This window comes from Carcharodon carcharias, chromosome 12, assembly GCF_017639515.1.
Source record: "Carcharodon carcharias isolate sCarCar2 chromosome 12, sCarCar2.pri, whole genome shotgun sequence".
Lineage (NCBI taxonomy): Eukaryota > Metazoa > Chordata > Chondrichthyes > Lamniformes > Lamnidae > Carcharodon > Carcharodon carcharias.
This window is the reverse complement of record NC_054478.1, coordinates 152,991,420-153,013,194: the sequence shown is the minus strand read 5'-3', so window position 1 is coordinate 153,013,194 and position 21,775 is coordinate 152,991,420. Positions and strand designations below refer to the sequence as shown.

Sequence of the window (21,775 nt, the reverse complement as noted above, 5' to 3'; positions counted from 1 at the left end):
TTTGTTGCCCTGATTTCACAGCCACACGTGGTATTTAATTCAACATGGGGGATGATTGTTGTGAGGGGGCACTATAATGAGATGCAAATGTATGCTAATGACATTCAAAGATGGAGAAAGCAGTCCGCCAATGACGGGTGAGAGCACAATTGCTTCCTCCTTTTATATCGTTGGCAAACACATAAGACCATAAGACATAGGAGCAGAAATTAGGCCCTTCGGCCCATCGAGTCTGCTCCGCCATTCAATCATAGCTGATACATTTCTCAACCCCATTCTCCCGCCTTCTCCCCGTAACCTTTGATCCCCTTACCAATCAAGAACCTATCTATCTCGCCCTTAAATACACTCAGTGACCTGGCCTCCACAGCGTTCTGTGGCAATGAGTTCCATAGATTCACCACTCTCCGGCTAAAGACGTTTCTCCTCATCTCTGTTCTAAAAGGTCTTCCCTTTACTCACATCTCGGGTCTCCTCACGAGACTTTGTTGTCAAGCCCACCATGACACGCGCCCAGGTCAGGAGTGGATAATCTCGGCCTGCATCTTGGTCTTCCAATGTAAGATCCTCTCTTCCTGATACACTGATCCTATCCTTTATTAACACTTTTCCATTTCACCATTCGTTCTAAATGTGGAATATTCTTGAACATTCAGTTCCAAGCCTTTGTCCTCCCACAGCCAGGTCTCTATAATGGAAATTAGGTCATATCCATTCGCTCCCCGACCAGTATTACTGCACCTTGTTGTGAATGTTGCCTGTATTCTGACAGAGTGCCTTTAATTTTGCCTTTTTAACGTTATTCCATAATTTGACCATATTTGATGCTGCCTTTTCTTTGTGCTGCCTTCCACATTCGTTCATTGCCTTGCTTCCTGCCGTTACCAGCTTTGTTTCTCTCCTATCTGAGATTCCTGTCATGTTCCCACCCCCTGACAAGGTAGCTTAACCCCACAGCGCCCCCAACAGCACTAACAGTTCTCCCAGTGAGGATATCGGTCATCGGTCCTGGTCCCGTTAAAGTGTAACGTGTCCTCCTTGTAAAGGTTCCACCTACCCCACAACCAGTCCCAAAGCCTCAGAAGTCAAAAACCTCCCTCTTGCACCATCTCTCCAGCCATGTATTCGTTTGCTCTATCTTCCTATTCCTGTTCTCACCAGCATGTGGCACTGGGAGTAATCCTGCCTCTACAGTCCTGCTTTTTAATCTCTTCCTGAGCTCTCTAAAACCTGTTCTCAGGACCTCATCCCTCTTTCTTCATTGCTATCAATTTGCACCATGATCTCTGGCTGAAGCACTAATGGGACTAAGGGCAGACAAGTCTCCAGGACCTGATGACCTGCATCCAAGGGGTTTTAAAGGAAGTGGCTGCAGAGACAGTGGAGGCATTGGAAATATTCCAGAACTCACTGGATTCTGGGATGGTCCCAGTGGATTGGAAATCCCCTGTTGAGGATGGGAGGGAGACAAAGACAGAAAACTAAAGGCCAGTTAGCCAAACATCTGTCACTGGGAAAACGCTCGAGTCCATTATTAAGGAAGAAATAGCAGGACATTTGGAAAAGATTAACACGATCAAACAGAGTCGCCATGGTTTTGAGAAAGGGAAATCATGTTTGACAAATGTGCCAAAGGTCTTTGAGGATATAACAAGCAGAGTTGACAAAGGGGAACCAGTAGATGTAGGGCAGAGTTTTGCCCTTGCCAGGTGGGCCCGGCGGGGTGGGTGGGGGAGGTTAGGAAGCTGACTGCCGCCCGCAATCGGCACTGCACCGCGATTTTACGCTGGCCATCCAATTACGGCCCTCCCAGTGTGAGACGTGAGCAGCAGCGCTGAGCGCTGCCTCTGTGTGGGGCTGGGGTCGGTGCCGAGTGCAAGCGGGCCGAGCTCATGAGTAGGTACATGTTAATAATGAAAAAAATTAACGTTTTTACTTGATTTTTATTTGCTTTAGGAAACCTCATGCTGCCTGTGGATGAGGTTTCCAAAAAAGTACAAAGGTCGCTTGGGACTTTTCACCTGCCCGACAACCGTTAGGTTGGATGAGCAGCGAAAAATTTGGGTTAATTGATTACTTAATGGCCTTTACAGGCCTTCGAATTCTTAGCGGGTGCGCTGCCTGTTTCAGTGCACCCTCCGCCCAAACTATCACACGACCGCACGTTGGCTTCCTCACGCTCGGCTGGCGTTAACACGCGTCATTTCACATACGAGCGGGTCTGACACCCACCCACCCACTGAGGGAAAATTCCTGCCCGTAGTGTATTTGGAGGCATTCAATAAGGTGCCACATAAATGGTTGTCGCACAAGGTAGGAACTCACTGTATTGGGGGTAATGTACGAGCACGGATTGGTTAATACAGGAGGCAGGGAATCAGGGTTAATGGGTCTTTTTCAGGTTGGAAAGATGTAACTAGTGGAGTGCCTCAAGGATCAGTCCTAGGGCCTCAATTATTTACTATCTATATTAATGATTTGAAGGAGAGGGCAGAGTGTAATGTCTCCAAATTTGCTGACAATACAAAAGTAGGTGGGAGGGTATGCTGTGATGAAGACATGATAAATCTGCAAGGGGATATAGACAGGTTGAGTGAGTGGGCAAAAACTTGGAGGATGGAGTTTAATAGTAATGGTTCTTTATTATTTAAATGGAGAGAGACTCCAATAAGTTTAGCACAGAGGGATCTGGGTGTTCTTGTGCATGAAACACAAAAAGTTAGCATGCAGGTGTAGCGAGTAATTAAGAAGACAAATGGGATTTTGGTCTCTATTGCCAGGGGGTTGGAGTTTAAAATTAGGGAAACCTTGTTACAACTGTACAGGGTATTAGTGAGGCCACACCTGGAGTACTGTGTGCAGTTTTGGTCCCCATAAATAAGAAAGGATATACTGGTATTGGAGACAGTTCAAAAGAGATTCACTCGGCTGATTCCTGGGATGAACGGGTTGACTTATCAAGAACAGCTAAATAGGTTAGGCCTTTATTCATTAGAGTTTAGAAGAATGAGGGGTGATCTTATTGAAACATACAAGATTCTGAGGGGGCTTGACAGGGTGGATGATGAGAAGATGTTTCCACTAGTGGGGGAATCTCGAACTAGGGTACATAGTTACAGAATAAGGGGACACTCATTTAAAACTGAGATGTGAAGAGATTTCTTCTCTCAGAGGTTGGTGAATGTCTGGAATTCTCTACCCCAGAGAGTTGTGGAGGCGAGATCACTGAGACTCTTTAAAGAGGAGGTAGATAGATTTTTGAAATATCAGGGAGTTGAGGGAGATGAGGAGCTGGCATGAAAGAGGAGTTGAGGCCTGGGGCAGATATTATTGAATGGTGGGGCAGGCTTGAGGGGCCGAATGGCCTACTCCTCCTCCCATTTCTTATGTTCTTATGTTCACTCTCCCCAGAAGAATCTCCTGTGACACTCTTGACTCTGGCACCAAGGCAGCAGCACACCATCCTGGAGTCATGTTTACAGCCACAGAAACATCTAGCAGTTGCCCTAAATATGGAATCCCCTATTCCTATTGCTCTTCCGCTCTTTGTCCTCCCCTCCTGTGCCTCGGACTTGGCTTTGGCTGCACTCCTCTGAGGAACCATCACCAAAATTAGTTACTGAGCGAGATGGACTCAGGCACAACCTGCCTGGTTCCCCCAGTTTATTTTATTGAACATGGAGGGGGAGTTTTCTGCGTGTTGAGTGGGCCGGTCGGGAGTGGGTGTGGGTGGAAGTGGAGCCAATCGCCGCCCACGATCAGCTGCGCACCGCCATTTACCGTGGGCCGGCCAATTAAGGGCCTCTCAGCGTGACACACGGCCGGTAGCGCTCAGCGCCCAGCGCTGCCTGTGTGGGTGGGGGCAGGAGGGAGAGTCGGGCCCTGCGCTCTTTCACAGGAACCTCCCTGAGGCACTACATCATAAAAGTTGTTATATAATGAAGTAAAAAATTATTTACACATGTCCCCTCATGTGACAGTGTCACGTGAGCTGCGAAACGTGCAAAAATTAATTTTATAAAACCTTCAGGGAACTTCATCCCACCTGAAAAATGTGAAGGCTGCTTGGTCTCTCTGCCTGACCTTTAACCTTAATGTTGGACAGGTAGCGCTGATAAGAGCTTTAATTGGTCTTTTAATGGCCTCAATAGGCCCTTGACTATTTGGCTGAGTGTTTGTTCAACTGTCAACGGCCTATTAAGGCCATTAAAAAAGCAATTTACCCTGTTCCCTGTGGGATATCACAATCCTCCACCCACAAATACATCCATGAGGTCACAGATCTTCTCCAAGGCAAAAACTTTGTGCATTTCATCCAGGACTGGGACAGCCAGGACACAAGGTCCATTGGATTCACCCAGATCTCGGGATACACACAGGTGCAGGGTGCGATTGACTGCACTCATGTGGCGCTCAGGTCTCCATCGCTACACTCAGTGACTACATCAACCACAAAGGCTTCCACTCACTGAATGTGCAGCTGGTGAGCAGCCACCAGAAACACACCCTGCAGATGTGCGCACGGTTTCCAGGGAGTGTACATGGGTGCACCTAGCACCTTTCCTGGCTTTGTGTGTCTGCCCATTAACGCTTCCCAGAGTGCTGTTCACCCCTCGGATGGCCAGATGTGAGTGCACTGCATGGCTGCCCTGTCAACCTGCAACATGGGGGACACTGGTCCAAACCGGGATGCTGAGTTTACAAGGGGCTGTGAGCATCTCCAGCAGTGACTGCTCCATGGACAGTGTTGGCGAGGAGATTGTACAACTGCTCCACGGTCCAGTAAAGTGGTGGTGGACTCGCAGTCTGTTTTGGGGGTGAGAGGGAGAGGGGGGTGGGGTGGCGGAAGAGGGCAGGGGTTAAGGTCTGGAGTGCTTGGAGGCCTTTTGGTGCCTCTGTGTTGGTTGTGTGGGCGGGCAGGCTAGGAGCCTGACCCCAATCACATTACTGTGGCTGCGCCTGATCTGTCTCAGTTGTTGAGCAATGCTCAGGTTATACAAGGCGTCCCTGCTGCCTGGCCACTCCCCTCAATTACCCTGCTCCCCACCTCCATTTCTTGTGCGTGGGATCCAGCGCCAGGACAGCAGTTACCCCCCTGCAGCCCTCAACAACAGCACAGTCGTCCCCCGAGGCTGGACGGCAGTTTCCCCTGGACATCTCACTCCCTCCCCCCCCCGATAACAGCTGTCTCCGAGGCTGGCCAGCACTTCACCCAGGCCCCCTGGCACTTCTGAAGCCTGAAAAGCAACAGGAGACCCTGGTGAGCTGTGGTGAAAGCTGCTGCTCACTCACCTCAGTTCCCCCACAGTGAAGGCCGCCAAGTGCACGTCACCTCTGTGCTGTTGTGAAACACGTCGACGTGCTTTCCCGCCGACGTGGATGGACGATCCGGTGGGGGTCCAGAGCCTGGCGGGATGGTCTCTTAGTGAGATGCTGATGTATTACAATGAGTCCCCGCTGACTGCTGGTGAGAAACTTGGCCTGTCGACGGGCTGAGTGGAACATTATGACCTGCCTTCCCGTCGTCGTGAAACCGATCGAGCCATATTGTCCGCGTACGCCACCTATCACACCCGCTGCCAGCGGGGACAGAAAATCCCACCCCATATCTCTCCCTGTATGGGGGACTCTGTGCCTTCAAAATGTTCCCTCTGCCCAGCATCTGCAGATGTGCAGTTTCAATGCAACAGTTTGCCAAGGTGCAGCACTGGAGGCAGCCAAACACTGAGATAGGTCTGGAAGAAGATTGTGGTGACCAAAGAGAAGCATGGAGAGTAACTGCTGTGATTTTGAGGCACCAGCCGGGCAAGTTGAGGGAGCCAAGTGGGTGCCCTGGCACATCCCACCAGACCGAGCTCTGGAGCTCCCGGCTGCAGCAATAGCTTGGAAGGCGGCTGGAGGAGGTGGGAGGGGTGCTGATTGCAGAGACTGAGGATCCTGTGCAGCAGCAACCCTAAATCTTTCATGACTGACTGTTTGCATGGTTCTCCTCACCCACTGGTCACAGAACTGATGGGCACCCAGTGCAGAAACTCTGTCCAGTTTCTACCCTAAATGGATTTAAGATGCTATTTATCTCAGAGCGCATTAGTTTCCATATTAAGAATGACCATTTTCCTGAAGTACACAGTTGTTATGGGCAGTTAGCAAAAGGCTCCATTTTAAATGGAGGCTTTGGCAGCAGCAGAATGATCTACGAACCCTATTTGTAACCTTATGGCTGGGCATGTCCTTCACTCTTCCCTTACAGCCGTGCCTCCTTCACTGAAGTCCATCTCAATGAATGACTCATTTGGGACAAGTTTCTATTTTCCATCCAGTGGTTATAAATACTGGAAACCCGGTGCAACACCCAACAGAGGAACCTCAAGAGTGACAATCTGCTCTGTGAATGGTAAATGGTTCTGAGTGACTGATTATCACACCCACTATTAAATGGCTGCTGGAAATCTAACTGTTCCATCAATTCCATAGCACAGAGTTAAATATTGAAGCATTCTCTGACAGAAGCTTCAGAAAGTGACAAACATTTGAAGGACAGGAAACAGACCCAGTGAGGCGACACTCAGGGGAGTTGTACACAGACTGTGGTGTGACAGTCGGACTGATGGGGGGACAGTGGAGGAAGTTACAGTGCACCAAAGGCACCTTTGTGTAAATGTTGAAAATATCTTGCAAAAGAGCTTCAGGATCTGTCTCCAGCCCTGCTCTCTCAGTGATCTCACTTTTCTGATCCAGTCAGATCAGTTCAGTGATCAATTCCATTAAGGAGACAGCTCTGTAATTTTTTACACTCTCCCTTCCACTGTTTTCACAATGCTGGATATCAGGATGCAGCAGCATTCCCAATGCCCAGTGCTGTTCACAATGGGAAAATGTCAGGCCACAGAGTCCCATCTCTAATCTACAATCTGTCTCTGGGCAGTCCTGCCATCGCTCCATAGAACCATAGAAAACTACAGCACAGGAAAACAGGCCATTCGGCCCTACTAGTCTGTGCCGAAATATTATTCCGATAGTCCCATTGACCTGCACCTAGTCCATAACCCTCCAGACCTCTCCCATCCGTGTATCTATCCAATTTATTCTTAAAACTTAAGAGTGAGCCCACATTTACCACGTCAGATGGCAGCTCATTCCACACTCTCATCACTCTCTGAGTGAAGAAGTTCCCCCTAATGTTCCCCCTAAACCTTTCCCCTTTCACCCTAAAGCCATGTCCTCTCGTGTTTATCTCTCCTAATCTAAGCGGAAAGAGCCTACTCGCATTTACTCTGTCTGTACCCCTCATAATTGTGTAAACTTCTATCAAATCTCCCCTCATTCTTCTACGCTCTAAGGAATAAAGTCCTAACTTGTTTAATCCTTCCCTGTAACTCAACTCCTTAAGACCTGGCAACATCCTAGTAAATCTTTGCACTCTCTCAATCTTACTGATATCCTTCCTGTAGTTAGGCGACCAGAACTGCACACAATACTCCAAAGTTGGCCTCACCAATGTCTTATACAACCTCACCATAACATCCCAACTCCGATACTCAATACTTTGATTTATGAAGGCCGGTATGCCAAAAGCTTTCTTTACAACCCTGTCTACCTGTGATGCCACTTTCAGGGAATTATGTATCTGAACTCCCAGATCCCTTTGTTCCTCCGCACTCCTCAGTGCCCTACCATTTACTGTGTATGTCCTACCTTGGTTTGTCCTTCCAAAATGCAACACCTCACACTTTTCTGCATTAAATTCCATCTGCCATTTTCTGGCCCATTTTTGCAGTTGGTCCAGATCCCTCTGCAAGCTTTGAAAGCCTTCCTCGCTGTCCACAACGCCTCCAATCTTAGTGTCATCAGCAAACTTGCTGATCCAATTTACCACATTATCATCCAGATCATTGATATAGACACCAAACAACAATGGTCCCAGCACAGATCCCTAAGGCACACTTCTCCAGTCTGAGAAGCAATCATCCACTACCACTCTCTGTCTTCTCCCACACAGCCAATTTCGAATCCAGTTTACAACCTCTCCATGGATACCAAGTGTCTGAACCTTCTGAACTAACTTCCCATGTGGGATCTTGTCAAAGGCCTTACTAAAGTCCATGTAGACAACATCCACAGCCTTTCCTTCATCTACTTTCTTGATAACCTCCTCGAAAAACTCTACAAGGTTCGTTAAACACGATCTACCACACACAAAGCCATGCTGACTATCCTTAATCAGCCCTTGGCTGTCCAAATAATTGTATAGCTGATCTCTCAGAACACCTTCCAATAATTGACCTACTACTGACGTCAGGCTCACTAGCCTGTAATTACCTGGTTTACTTTTGGAGCCTTTTTTAAACAACAGAACAACATGAGCTACCCTCCAATCCTCTAGCACCTCACCCGTGGCTAAGGACATTTTAAATATTTCTGCCAGGGCCCCTGCAATTTCTACACTAGTCTCCCTCAAGGTCTGAGGGAATATCATGTCAGGCCTGGGGGACTTATCTACCTTTATTCACTGTAAGGCAGCACACACCTCCTCCTCTTTAATCTCTATATGTTCCATGACACTATTGCTTGTTTCCCTTCCTATGCCAGTTTCCTGAGTAAATACTGATGCAAAAAATCTGTTTAAGATCTCCCGCATCTCGTGAGGATCCACACATAGACGGCCACTCTGATTTTCAAGGGGACAAATTGTGTCCGTTATTATCCTTTTACTCTTAATATACTTGTAGACACCCTTCGGGTTTACCTTCACATTATCTGCCAAAGCAACCTCATGTCTTCTTTTTGCCTTCCTGATTTCCTTCTTTAGTATTTTCTTACATTTTCTATACTCTACAAGTACCTCATTTGCTCCTTGTTGCCTATACCTGTTATACACCTCTCTCTTCTTCTTAACCAGATCACCAGTATCCCTTGTAAACCAAGGTTCCCTATGCCTGTTAACTTTGCCTTTAATCCTAACAGAAACATGCAAACTCTGCACTCTCAAAATTTCACCTTTGAATGCCTTCCACTTACTGAACACATCCTTGCCAGAAAACAACTTATGCCAATCCACTCTTCCTAGATCCTTTCTCATTTCCACAAAATGAGCCTTTCTCCAATTTAGAATCTCAACTCGAGGACCAGACCTATCCTTATCCATAATTAGCTTAAAACCAATGACATTGTGGTCACTGGACTCAAAATGTTCGCCTACACATACTTCTGTCACCTGACCTGTCTGGTTCCCTAATAGGAGATCAAGTACTGCATCCTCTCTCGTTGGTAACTCTGTATATTGATCTAGAAAACTTTCCTGAACACATTTGACAAACTCCAAGCCATCCAGCTCCCAATGAAAATTCTTGCATCTGACAGCGAAGTTGAAGGAACTAAAAGGAATAACACGGATTCAGTCTCCCACAGCTTGGAAGCTCTCCCTCAGTGTAAACCGATCACAATATCACATTAATATGGAATGCAACATTTACCCTGATAAGTAAACAATATCCTGTATTAATAAAACCCCTTGATGTTTACATTATCCTGGCACTCAGGTGCGTGACCATTAGTTCAATATTCCACTGCTGATGCTCACTCACCATTACAAAATTCACTGTGTTTTGGAACACTGTTACTGAATTACAATCTCACCTTGTATATCTGTAGAAAACTGCTACTTGCTTCAGCTTCGTCACAGTTAAACGCAATGTGGATATCAGTGTCATACTGCAATGCACAAACACAACATTCACAACCTCAACGCCGGTTCCAACAACAACGTCGAGTCTAACAGCAACAACAACAACAACTCCAACTCCAACAACAACAACAACTCCAACAACAACTCCAACATCCACTCCAACAACACCAACAACAACTCCAACAACAACTCCAACAACAACAACAACTCCAACAACAACTCCAACAACAACTCCAACAACAACAACTACAACAACTACAACAACTCCAACAACAACAACAACAACCAAATCACCACCATCATCATCATCAGAAAGCAGTGAATCATCATCAGGAAGCAGTGAATCATCATCGGGAAGCAGTGAATCATCATCGGGAAGCAGTGAATCATTGCATCAATGCAGTAGAAAGGTAAAGGACAGATTATTTTTTGTAATTTACTTTGAAGGAAGTGACAGCTCCGCTGTTGCCCCCATCGGTCCAGAAAAGGACCCAACACTCCTTTCAGGTGAAGCAGCATTTCACTTGCACTTCCCTCAATTTGGTCTACTGCATTTGTTGCTCCCAATGCGGCCTCCTCTACATTGGAGAGACCAAACGCAGGCTGGGTGACCGCTTTACAGAACACCTTCGGTCCGTCCGCAAGCATGACCCAGACCTCCCTGTCACTTGCCATTTCAACACTCCACCCTGCTCTCATGCCCACATGTCTGTCCTTGGCCTGCTGCATTGTTCCAGTGAAGCTCAACGCAAACTGGAGGAACAGCCCCTCATCTTCCGACTAGGCACTTTACAGCCTTCCGGACTGAATATTGAGTTCAACAACTTTAGATCATGAACTGTCTCCTCCATCCCCACCCCCTTTCCAATCCCCCTTTTTTCCAATAATTTATATAGATTTTTCTTTTCCCACCTATTTCCATTATTTTTAAATGTATTTCCACCCATCGTTTATTTCTACCTTTTAGTATTCCCCCACCCCCACGAGAGTTTTATGTACCTTATCTGTCCTGTCTTCTACTCTTAATTAGCACATTCCTTTAGATAATATCACCACCTTCAACACCTCTTTGTTCTTTTGTCTGTGACATCTTTTGGTTATCTCCACCTAACTGGCTACTTGTCCCAACAACTCCCCCCACCACCCCCCTCCCCGTGCTTAAACCAGCTTATATTTCACCCCTTTCCTATTTTTACTCAGTTATGTGGAAGGGTCATGAGGTCTCGAAACGTCAACTGTGCTCTTCTCCGCCGATGCTGCCAGACCTGCTGAGTGTTTCCAGGTATTTCTGTTTCTGTTTTTGAAATGGCCCACAATGTCTGGAAAGCCTGTGTGGAAATAGTAGTGTAAATACAGCCAATTTTCAGTGTATATGCGACTGATTTTCAGTGTAAACTCGACTGATTATTCAGTGTAAATATGACTGATTTTCAGGGAAGAATTTTCTCCCTATCGGGGGGCTGAGCGGGAGTGGGCAGCTGCGTGATCGGCTGTGCGCCGGTATTTTAAGGCCCCTCCTGGTGTGACGCACACCTGGAAGTGCTGAGCGCTCCCTGTGTGGTGGGGGGAGAGGAGGGAGAGTCAGGGCCTGTGGTCTGCTGCACATGCGCATGGAAGAGACAGAAACCACCTTGGGGCACGGAGATTCCTCAGGGAGATTAACTTAATAATAAAACATTGCAACAAAAAACTTATTCAGGCATGTTCCCTCATCTGATAGTGTCACATGAGCTGGGGCATGTTTTTGAAATTTCAAAATGGGGCAAGACATTTCATTTGATTAGCAAACACTTCATGAAAGCCTCGTCCCACCCGTGGATGAGGTTTCGTGAAAAATGTAAAGGTCGCCTTGGCTCTCCGCCTGCCGCTAACCCTAAGCCTGGACTGGCAGCCCAGACCATCAGTTTAAGGAGCTAATTAATGGCCTCACCAGCCTTTTGACAGTTTGGCGGGTGTGCAGCCGACTCTGGTGCCCTCGCACTGTACTGAAGATCAGAATGATGCGTGATGACATTGGGATGCTTGCTTCATGCGTGTCATTTCATGCATAGGTGTGCAGGCTCACCCCCACATGCTGAACGGTAGGTTCTGGCCTGTATATTCTCTTTAAAACTTGCTTTCCTACCCATCTTTGTATCATCTGCAACTTTTGCTACAACACACTCAGTTCTTTCATCCAAGATATTGATATAGATTGTAAATAGTTCAGGGCCCAGCACTGAATTCGGTGGCACTCCACTAGTTGCAGTTTGTCACCCCAAAAATAGCCCATTATTCCTGAATCTCTGTTTCCTGTTTGTTAGCCAATCCTCTATCCATGCTAATCTATCACCCCTGACAGCATAAGCTTTGACACTTTATGGAATGCCTTTTGGAAATCCAAATACACTACATCTACTGTGTCCCCTTTACCCACCCTGATTTTTACATCCTCAATGAACTTGAATAAGTTTGTCAAACTCTATTTCCCATTCACCCAGCCATGCTGACTCTGCCTGATTGTACTGATTTTCTAAATGTCCTGCCACTACCTCCTTAATAACGGATTCTAGCGTTTTCCAATGACAGCTGTTAGACTAACTGATCTATAGTTTCCTGCTTTCTGTCTCCTCTTTATTGAACAGAGGTGTTACATTTGCAGCTAATCCACTGGGACATTTCCAGAATCTAGGGAGCCTTGGAAGATTACATGCTTAAATGACACTCTTTATTTTAGAAATACTACAGAAGTGGAAGCTATTGGTGTTGCAGGAAGAAATATGGTTCAAGAAGAAGATGGGGTTGGTGGAGGCTTTGGTGGAGGTGTCGCTGGGGTCGGGGAAGAAGTAACAGACATCAATGGAATCACAACAGGTACAACAGGTACAACAGATACAACAGGTACAACAGATACAACAGATACAACAGGTACAACAGATACAACAGGTACAACAGATACAACAGGTACAACAGATACAACTATGGACGAGTAAATGGCTATCAACCTGTAGGAAGAACCAATCCACAAGGCAAAAGGAATTGGAGAGAGTGAAATACAAACTTTGTAAGTATCACTAGAAATTATTTGTTATTTTTTATTTTTATTTCATCTCTGGAATCACTGGATCATCGAAAATTACAACTGGCCTGTGTTGGTATTTATCCCCACGTGAACTGTATCCTGATCCCGTCTGCCGGCCCAGTTTCTATCTCCTTCCATCCCCCTTTCATTCAGCCTCCTATTTAACCTCATTACCTATCTTTCAATGTTGACATGGTCTGTTGCAGTGGTTTTGTTTATAGTAACAAGATGGGGTTGATTTTTCTGTATTATTCTGATCTTGTATATTTCTATATGGGCACCTCCCAGATGCCACTTTTGAAAGCAGAAATGCCCAAAGTCTTTCTTCGTAACCCAGCTCTCTAACGCTTGGGATCAGTCGCTCTTTCTGAACTGCCCCCAAGATTTGAATGTCTCCCTTGTGTCTCAGTGACTGGAACTGGACACAATATTCCAAGTGTGGTCTATCCAGAGAACAATATGACTTAATCATCACTTCCTCTGTCAGGCATTCCCTTTTTATCATTCATTCACAGGATGTGGGCATCATTGGCAAGGCTAGAAGTAAATGCCCATCACTAACTGCCCTTTAGAAGGTGGTGGTGAGCTGCCTTCTTGAACCACTGCAGTCCCTGTGCTGTTTGGGAGTTAGGATTTTTACCTAGCAACAACTGAAAGAATTACAGTATATTTCCAAGTCAGGATGGTGAGTGACTTGGAGGGGAACTTCCAGGTGGTGATGTTCCCATCTATCTGCTGCCCTTGTCCTTCTAGATGGTAGTGGTCGTGGGTTTGGAATCTGCTGTAGAAGGAGCCTTGGTGAGTTGGTGCAGTACATTTTGTAGACAGTATACACTGCTGCTACTGTGCGTAGGAGGTGAAGAGAGTGAATGTTTAAGGTGGTGGATGGGGTGCCAATCAAGCAGGGTTGCTTTGTCCTGGACAGTGTTGAGCTTCTTGAGGTTTGTGGGAGCTGCACTCACCCAGGCAAGTGGAAGGTATTCCATCACACTCCTGACTTGTGCCTTCTGGATGATGCTTTGGGGAGTCAGGAAGTGAGTTACTCACTGCAGGATTCCTAGCCTCTGACCTGCTCTTGTAGCCACAGTATTTATAAGGCTAGTCCAGTTCAGTTTCTGGTCAATGGTAACCCCAGGGAGTTGATAGTGGGGGATTCAGTGGTGGTAATGCTGTTGAATGTTAAGGGAGATGGTTGGATTCTGTCTTATTGGAAATGGCCTTGGGGGGTGGGGGGGGTGGGTGGGGGGGGGGGGGGGGGGTGATGATGATGATGATGCGGTAGTAATTGTCACTGGACGAGTATTTCAGAGACCCAGGGTAATCTTCTGGAGACCTGAGTTTGAATCCTGCCATAGCAGATGGCGAATTTTGAATTCAATAAAAATCCAAAATTAAAAGTTTGATGATGACAGCAAAAACCCACCTGATTCACTCATGCCATTTAGGGAAGGAATTCTGCTCTCCTTACCCGGCCTCCTGCAGACCCACAGAAATGTGGTTGACTCTTAAATGGCCTCTGAACAGGGGTAATAAGGGATGGACAATAAATGCTGGCCTAGCCAGCGATGTGCCATGAATAAATAAGAAATAAAGATTTGAGCTGTAAATGTTACTTGTCACTTATCAGCCCAGTCTTGCTACATGCAGGCATGGAGTGCTTCATTGTCTGAGGAGTTGTGAATGGTACTAAACATTGGGAAATCATTAGAGAACATCACTATTCCTGACCTTACGACAGAGGGAAGGACACTGATGAAGCAGCTGAAGATGGTTGGGCCGAGGACACTACCCTGAGGAACGCCTGCAGTGATGTCCTGGAGCTGAGATGATTGACCTCCAACAACCACAACCATCTTCCTTTGTGCTAGGTCTGACGCCAACCAGCAGAGAGTTTTCCCCCTGATTCCCATTGACTCCAGTTTTGCTGGGGCTCCTTGATGCCACACTCGGTCAAATGCTGCCTTGATGTCAAGGGTAGTCACTCTCACCTCACCTCAGGAGTTCAGCTCTTTTGTCCATGTTTGGGCCAAGGTTCTAATGAGATCAGGAGCTGAGTGGCCCTGGCAGAACCAAACTGGGCGTCAGTGAGCAGGTTATTGCTAAGCAGGTGCCGTTTGATATCACTGTCGATGACCCCTTCCATTACTTTACTGATGATGGAGAGTAGACTGATGGGGTGGTAATTGGCTGGGTTGGATTTGTCCTGCTTTTTGTATACAGGACATAGCTGGGCAATTTTCCATATAGCTGGGTAGATGCCAGTGTTGTAGCTGCACTGGAACAGCTTGGCTAGGGGGGCGGCAAGTTCTGGAGCACAAATCTTCAGTACTATTGCTGGAATATTGTCAGGGCCCAGAGCCTTTGCAGTATCCAGTGCCTTCAGTCGTTTCTTGATATCAAGTGGAGTGAATCGAATTGGCTGAAGATTGACATCTGTGATGCTGGGGACCTCCGGTTGAGGCTCAGATGGATCATAGAATGCTTCCAGCACAGAAGGAGACTATTTGGCCTGTCCTGTCTGTGCTGGCTCTCACGATGAGCAATTCACCTAGTGTCACTGACCTGCGTTCCCTCCTTGGCTCTGCCCAACATGCTGTGGTGGATTTTGAACTGCTACCTCTGGACCATTAGTCCAGCTGCGTGGGTTAAATTCTAGGAACATCATCACTATGTTATTATATCCTCTACTCTGGAGGAGGCCGAGATGCATCATCCACTCAATATTTCTGGCTGAAGGTTATTGCAAAAGCGTCAGCCTTGTCTTTTGCATTGACCTCCTGGGCTCCACCATCATTGAGGATGAGGATATTTGTGGAGACCCTTTCTCCTGTTAGTTGTTTAATTGTCCGCCACCATTCCCGACTGGATTTTTAAAAATTCATTCAATCACAGGATGTGGGCTTCGCTGACTAGGCCAGTATTTATTGCCCATCCCTAATCAGCCTTGAGAAGGTGGTGGTGAGCTGCGTTCTTGAACCGCTGCAGTCCATGTGGTGTAGGTACACCCACAGTGCTGTTAGGGAGGGAGTTCCAGGATTTTGACCCAGCGACAGTGAAGGAACGGCGATATATTTCCAAGTCAGGATGGTGAGTGACTTGGAGGGGAACTTCCAGGTGGTGGTGTTCCCATCTATCTGCTTCCCTTGTTCTTCTAGATGGTAGTGGTTGTGGGTTTGGAAGGTGCTGTCAAAGAAGTCTTGGTGAATTCCTGCAGTGCATCTTGTAGATGGTACACACTGCTGCTACTGTGTGTCGGTGGTGGAGGGAGTGAATGCTTATGGCAAGACTGAAGAGCTTAGATCTGATCCGTTTGTTGTGGAATCACTTAGTTCTGTGTATCACTTGCTGGTTATGTTACCTGGCATGCAAGTAGCCCTGTGTTGTAGCTTCACCACGTTGACACCTCATTTTTAGGTATGCCTGGTGCTGCTCCTGACATGCCCTCCGGTACTCTTCAATGAAGCAGAGTTGATCCCCTGTCTTGATGGTAATGGTAGAGTGGGGGGATATGCCAGGCCATGAGGTTACAGATTGTGTTCGAGTACAATTCTGCTGCTGCTGATGGTCCACAGCACCTCATGTATATCTTGTTTTGAGTTGCTAGATCTGTTTGAACTCTATCCATTTAGCATGGTGATAGCACCACACAACATGATGGAGGGTATCCTCACTGTGAACTTTGGACTTCATCCCTACAAGGACTGTATAATGCTCAATCCTACCGATACTGTCATGGACAGATGCACCTATGACAGTTAGCTTGGTGAGGATGAGGTCAAGTACGTTTTTCCCTCTTTAAAGAAAAGGGGAGGTATGTGCTGTGACATGATGGCGGACAAGGGTGGAGATTAAATAACAAATGCTTTCATGCTACAAAGGACAAAGGAAGTGGTAATGGATATAGGAACGATGTCAAAGATGTGTCCACATAAGGGGTGAGTGGCTGTACAAACAATACTGCCCCAGCTGTTCCTTTTGTCCTTTACTCTCTTTCCTGAACACTTGGTACCCAGGAATATTTAGGACCAAGTCCAGCCCTTTTTTTTGAATCCAGCCTTTGTCAGAACAACATTTTATTTCCATGGGGGAGGATATTTCGCTTGGCAATCAGACGCGCACTGATACTCTCGAGCGTGAAAGAGCTCGTGCGGGGTCTCAGTCGGTAGGCGCGTGTGAGAGTCGATGGTGTACCCGCCGACAATTAAAAGCCCATCAATGGGGCAGTTAACTGGGATTTTTCGCTGCCCGTCCAAGGTTACGGTTGGCGGGTGGGTGAATCGGCCTGGAGGCCTTTGGCTTTTTCAGGAAACCTCATCCAAGGACAGGGTGAGATTTCCGTTATTAGATTAAAATGGATAAAAGCTTATGCACAGAATGTTTATGATGTCTATGCTCAGGTGACTGCTTGTGCTGCGTGGACATTTTTTGATACTTTTAAACTCTTCAGCTCCCTGGAGCAGCTCTCTGCCTTCAGGGATCTTTCTGTGCGTGCTCCCTCACACCCGCGCTGACTTCAGTGCTCGCCCTCCTCCCAGGCAGCACTGATCATAGTCCGCGCACTTCACACTGATTGGCCGTTAAATGATCGCGGGCAGCGGCCTGTGCTCTGGCCGCTCCCAGAACTGCCCATCGTGTCACCCGCCCAATTCAAAATCCTGCCCTGTGTGTCTATTTGAGCCTGCAGATCACTGACCTTATTTGTGATATTTCATACCTTTACATGCATGCACTGTAAATGTAATCTGACTTTATTACATTTCTTCATCGTCTGACCTCACCTAATACTTTGCCATTTCTTACTCCCATTTTATCAACTTCGCCAAATCCCCTGTGCACCTTGTTCACCCCTCCCAGTGCTGCTTCCTGGCTCCTGGCCAGACACCCTGCCAAGGTAACTTAAACCTTTCCAAAAGTGCTCGTAAATCACCCCACAAGGACACTGGTCCCAGCTTGGTTCAGGTGCAACCTGTCTGGCCTGTACAGGTCCAATCACCCTCAGAGATCTCTAACTGTCTCAGGAATCCAAACACCTCCCTCCTGCACCATCTCTCCAGCCACACATATGTCTGAGCTATCCTCCCATTTCTATAGTTCCTAGTGGGTGGTACTGTTAGTAATCCAGAGATGACCTTTTTGAGGTTCTGCTTGCTAATTTCTTACCAAGCCCCCTAAAGTGTTCCTGCAGGACCATATCCTTCTTTCTATCAATGTCATTGATACCCTTATGGACTATGACCTGTGGCTGTTCACTCTCCCCCACTCAAGTTGCTCTGCAGCTGTTCAGTGCCATTCCTGACCCCACAGCAGGGAGGCAATGCGCCATCCTGGATTCATGCCAGTGAATGTAGAAATGCTCATGTGTTCCTCTAACTGTCAATTCCCTATCACTGTGGCTTCTTCAGTCTTCCTTGTGTATCCCTGTATAGCTGAGCCCCCCCGTTGTTCCTTACACTTGGCTCTGGCTGCACTCCCCAGATGAACCATCACTGTCATCAGCATTCGGAGCTGAGTACCGGCTGGAGAGTGGGCTGCACTCAGGGGACTCCTGCTCTACCTGCCTGGTCCTCGACTGCCTGGTGGCCATTCCTTCCCTCTCTACGCACTCTTTACTTGTGGGGTGAACACATCAGGTAATGTGCTGTGCATGAAACTCTCAGCCTCACCGATGAGCCACAATAACCCCAACTGCTGTTGAAGTCCAAAACCCACAGCTCAGGTCAGTCCAGCCGATGACCCTTCCTGGAAAGCCCACCTGGATGTATGCTGAGGGGTCCTGCCATTTCCTAGATCTATTCAACTATTAGTTACATTTACCAGAAAGTCAATTTAAGATTGAAAAATTTGGTTAACTTTGTGAGTTCCTGACATTACGCAGATCCTTACCTTAATATTCATTGTTCATACCAATCTTAATTGCCCTGTGCTAAGCCTTTCCTTCCTCTCCTAGAGTCATCGTGTCACAGAGTTATACAGCACAGAAACAGGCCCTTCAGCCCATCGTGTCCGTGCCGGCCATCAAGCCCTATCTATTCTAATCCAGTATTCCAGCACTTGGGCCGTAGCCCTGTATACTAAGGCGTTTCAAGTGCTCATCTAAATACTTCTTAAATGTTATGAGGGTTTCTGCCTCTCCCACCCTTTCAGGCAGTGAGTTCCAGATTCCCACCACCCTCTGGGTGAAAAATTCCTCCTCACATCCCCTCTAAACATTCTGCCCTTTACGTTAAATCTATTCCCCTTGGTTATTGACACCTCCGCTAAGGGGGAAAGTTTCTTCCTATCTTCCCTCTCTATGCCCCTTATAATTTTGTACTATCATGTATCTATCAAGTCCTCCCTTAGCCTTCTCTACTCTAAGGAAAGCAACCATGGACTATCCAGTCTCTCTTCATAGCTGAAACGCTCCAGCCCAGGCAACATCCTGGTAAATCTCCTCTGCAACCTCTCCAGTACAACCACATCTTTCCTAGAGTGTGGCAATCAGACCTGCACACAGTACTCCAACTGTGGGCTAACCAGCGTTTTATACAGTTCCAGCACAACCTCCCTGCTCTTATATTCTATGCCTCGGCTAATAAAGGCAAGGATCCCATATGCCTCCTTAACCACCTGATCTACCTGTGCTGCTGCCTTCAGGGATCTATGGACATGTGCACCAAGGTCTCTCTGATCCTCTGTACTTCCTAGAGCCCGACCATTCACTGTGTATTCCCTTGCCACGTTAGTCCTCCCAAAATGCATCACCCCACACTTCACTGACTCGGACCTCACTCTCCTAATGCTCACACTTCCTCTGACCTCCAGCTGTTTCACTGTAAAACTCCCATTGCCAGGCTCTCCAGAGTCATAACAATAATCAATATATTTCCCCAGCATGAGTTTATGCAACTGCCTGAGATTCTAGACAATAAAAAATACACTGTAATCCAACCACCTATGAGGACATAGTGATTTGGTGGTGATGTTTGTGGGTTAATAATCCAGATACCCAGGCGAATGGTCTTGGGGCCTGAGTTCAAACCCCACCATGGCACTGGTGGAATCGAACTTTAATTAATTAGCTGAACTTGAAAGACAGACTCAGTAATGGTGACCTTAATTGTCGATTGTTGTGAAAACCCATTGGGTTCATGAATATCCTTTAGGGAAAGCAATCTGCGGCCTTACCTGGTCTGGCCCAATGTGACTCCAGACCCACAGCAATGTGGTTGCCTCTGAACTGGCTGAGCAAGCCTCCTAATTCAAGTGTAATGGGGTCAAGCAACTAATTCTGTCCTTGCCAGTGTGAAAGAATAAAACAAGCTACCTGGACTTATGTGACGTCGCTCCATGATGCTTCTCCACTTTTCTGGTTTCCCTCAACCGCCAATTCATAAACCCTCAACCCCACCAACAAACCCTCTCCATCTCCAACCCTGCCACCTGTCCATTCCCCCGCTCCACCACCTTCCCAGCCCCTCCCCATGCCCTCCCCCTCCTACCTTATACCTCGTCCATCCAGTCCCCATCCCTCGCTCCCTCCCCTACCTCTTCCCCCTCTCCCACCCCCTCCATCTCCCCTTCTCTCTTCCCCACACCCCTCCCTTCCCAGTCCCCCTCCTCTGCCTCTCCTCCCTTCACTTCCACCAACTCCCTCTCTCCCTCTCCTTCCCCCACCCCTCCCTCTTTCCCCAAGGCCTCTCTGCCCACTCCCTCCCCCTCACCCTCTCCCTCTGTCCCTCCCCAACCTGTTCCCCCTCTCCCTCCCCCATCCCTTCACCTCCTCTACCTGCCCCATTCCCTCCCTCTCCCCCTCTTTCCATCCTCTTCTCTCTCTCCTCCTCCTCTCTACCACTTGCTTCCTAAACCCACTGCCCCTTCCCCTTTGTCTCTCCCATTTCCCTCTTGCTCCTCCCCTCCACTCTACTCCACCTCCACCCCTTTCCAGCTCCTTATCCCACTACCTCTGCCCCTCACCTGTCCCCTTCCCTCTTATTCCCCCCCGCCCACATCCTCTCACACTCCCCGTTCCCCCTTTCCCTCCTCCTCAGCCTCATGCTCCCCACTCACCACCTACCTCTGACTGCATCACCCCTTCCCAACTCTCTCCTCCTCAGGGCAAACAAACGATACTCCCAGGATTAAACATTAACTCAATGCTGTCACTATAACCGTCCCAGGAGAAACACATCCTTCCCAGCATCAGCCCCATTCTGCACGCGTCCACCACAAACTCACTTTTCTTTTACTGAGAAGCAATTTTTCACCTCATTCACTAACTGAAAATATTCATCAACAACCTCCTTGAAAAATTATTAACCAATTTTCAGCTGAAACTATTAGGAATTCTCATTGAGTGAATTTTGCTGATTTATTGCAGATTTCAAAAGAAAACTGAAGAGTGAGCGGAGACATCAGGACAGAGGGAGGAGATAACCAGGAAGGGAATTCCACCTGGGTTAAACTTTCAAACATTGTTTCACATTTAATTATATAAGTAATTTACTGTTTAAATGTTAGTCTGTTACACTGCAGCTTATTATACTTGTGTTCATGATGTTCCCACTGCTCAATAATGTGTCAATTAACTAAATCATATGATATATTCCATACCATATGTCGCTGTGAAGCTGAATAATAAACAGGATATTGAATTTTTCTGCAACTGGGGCTCTTTCAGTTCAACAACACAGTAACAACTCACACATATTTTATTGAATGTCTGAGATGGTAAAACTCTGCAATCTGATTTGTAACTGCTTTGCCTTAAACTGATTCAACTCACATTCCACAAACCATCTTGGGTCGTCTGCTTCAGGGTGTCTTATAAATCCATTCATCAAATGTCCTGACAGTGAATGATCAGAGACACAGAAAGTCAAATCAGTAGAGGAACAATGTGAAGAACATAAACAGGCCACATTTCACTAACTCCTAACAGCACTGAAACTGGCGCAGTGTGTTTAACACAAACTGATACCTGAGGTGTTCCTGTTCCCGTGAGAGCTCCTGATGTGTCCATTACAGGTTTTTACAGATATTCTCCAAAA

At 47.1% G+C, this 21,775-nt stretch overlaps 1 protein-coding gene across 1 annotated transcript in view; it reads left to right on the top strand.

The window, feature by feature from the left end:
• The window catches only part of LOC121284583 (integumentary mucin C.1-like), a 30,115-nt gene extending 8,976 nt beyond the window's left edge, over positions 1–21,139 (top strand). Inside the window, exons 2-4 of the mRNA XM_041200061.1 lie at positions 9,652–10,095; positions 12,402–12,728; positions 21,106–21,139. Coding sequence (XP_041055995.1) covers positions 9,652–10,095; positions 12,402–12,716 — 759 coding nt within the window. The 3' untranslated portion in view covers positions 12,717–12,728; positions 21,106–21,139. The remainder of the gene's footprint in view (positions 1–9,651; positions 10,096–12,401; positions 12,729–21,105) is intronic.
• The last annotated feature ends 636 nt before the right edge of the window (positions 21,140–21,775 follow it).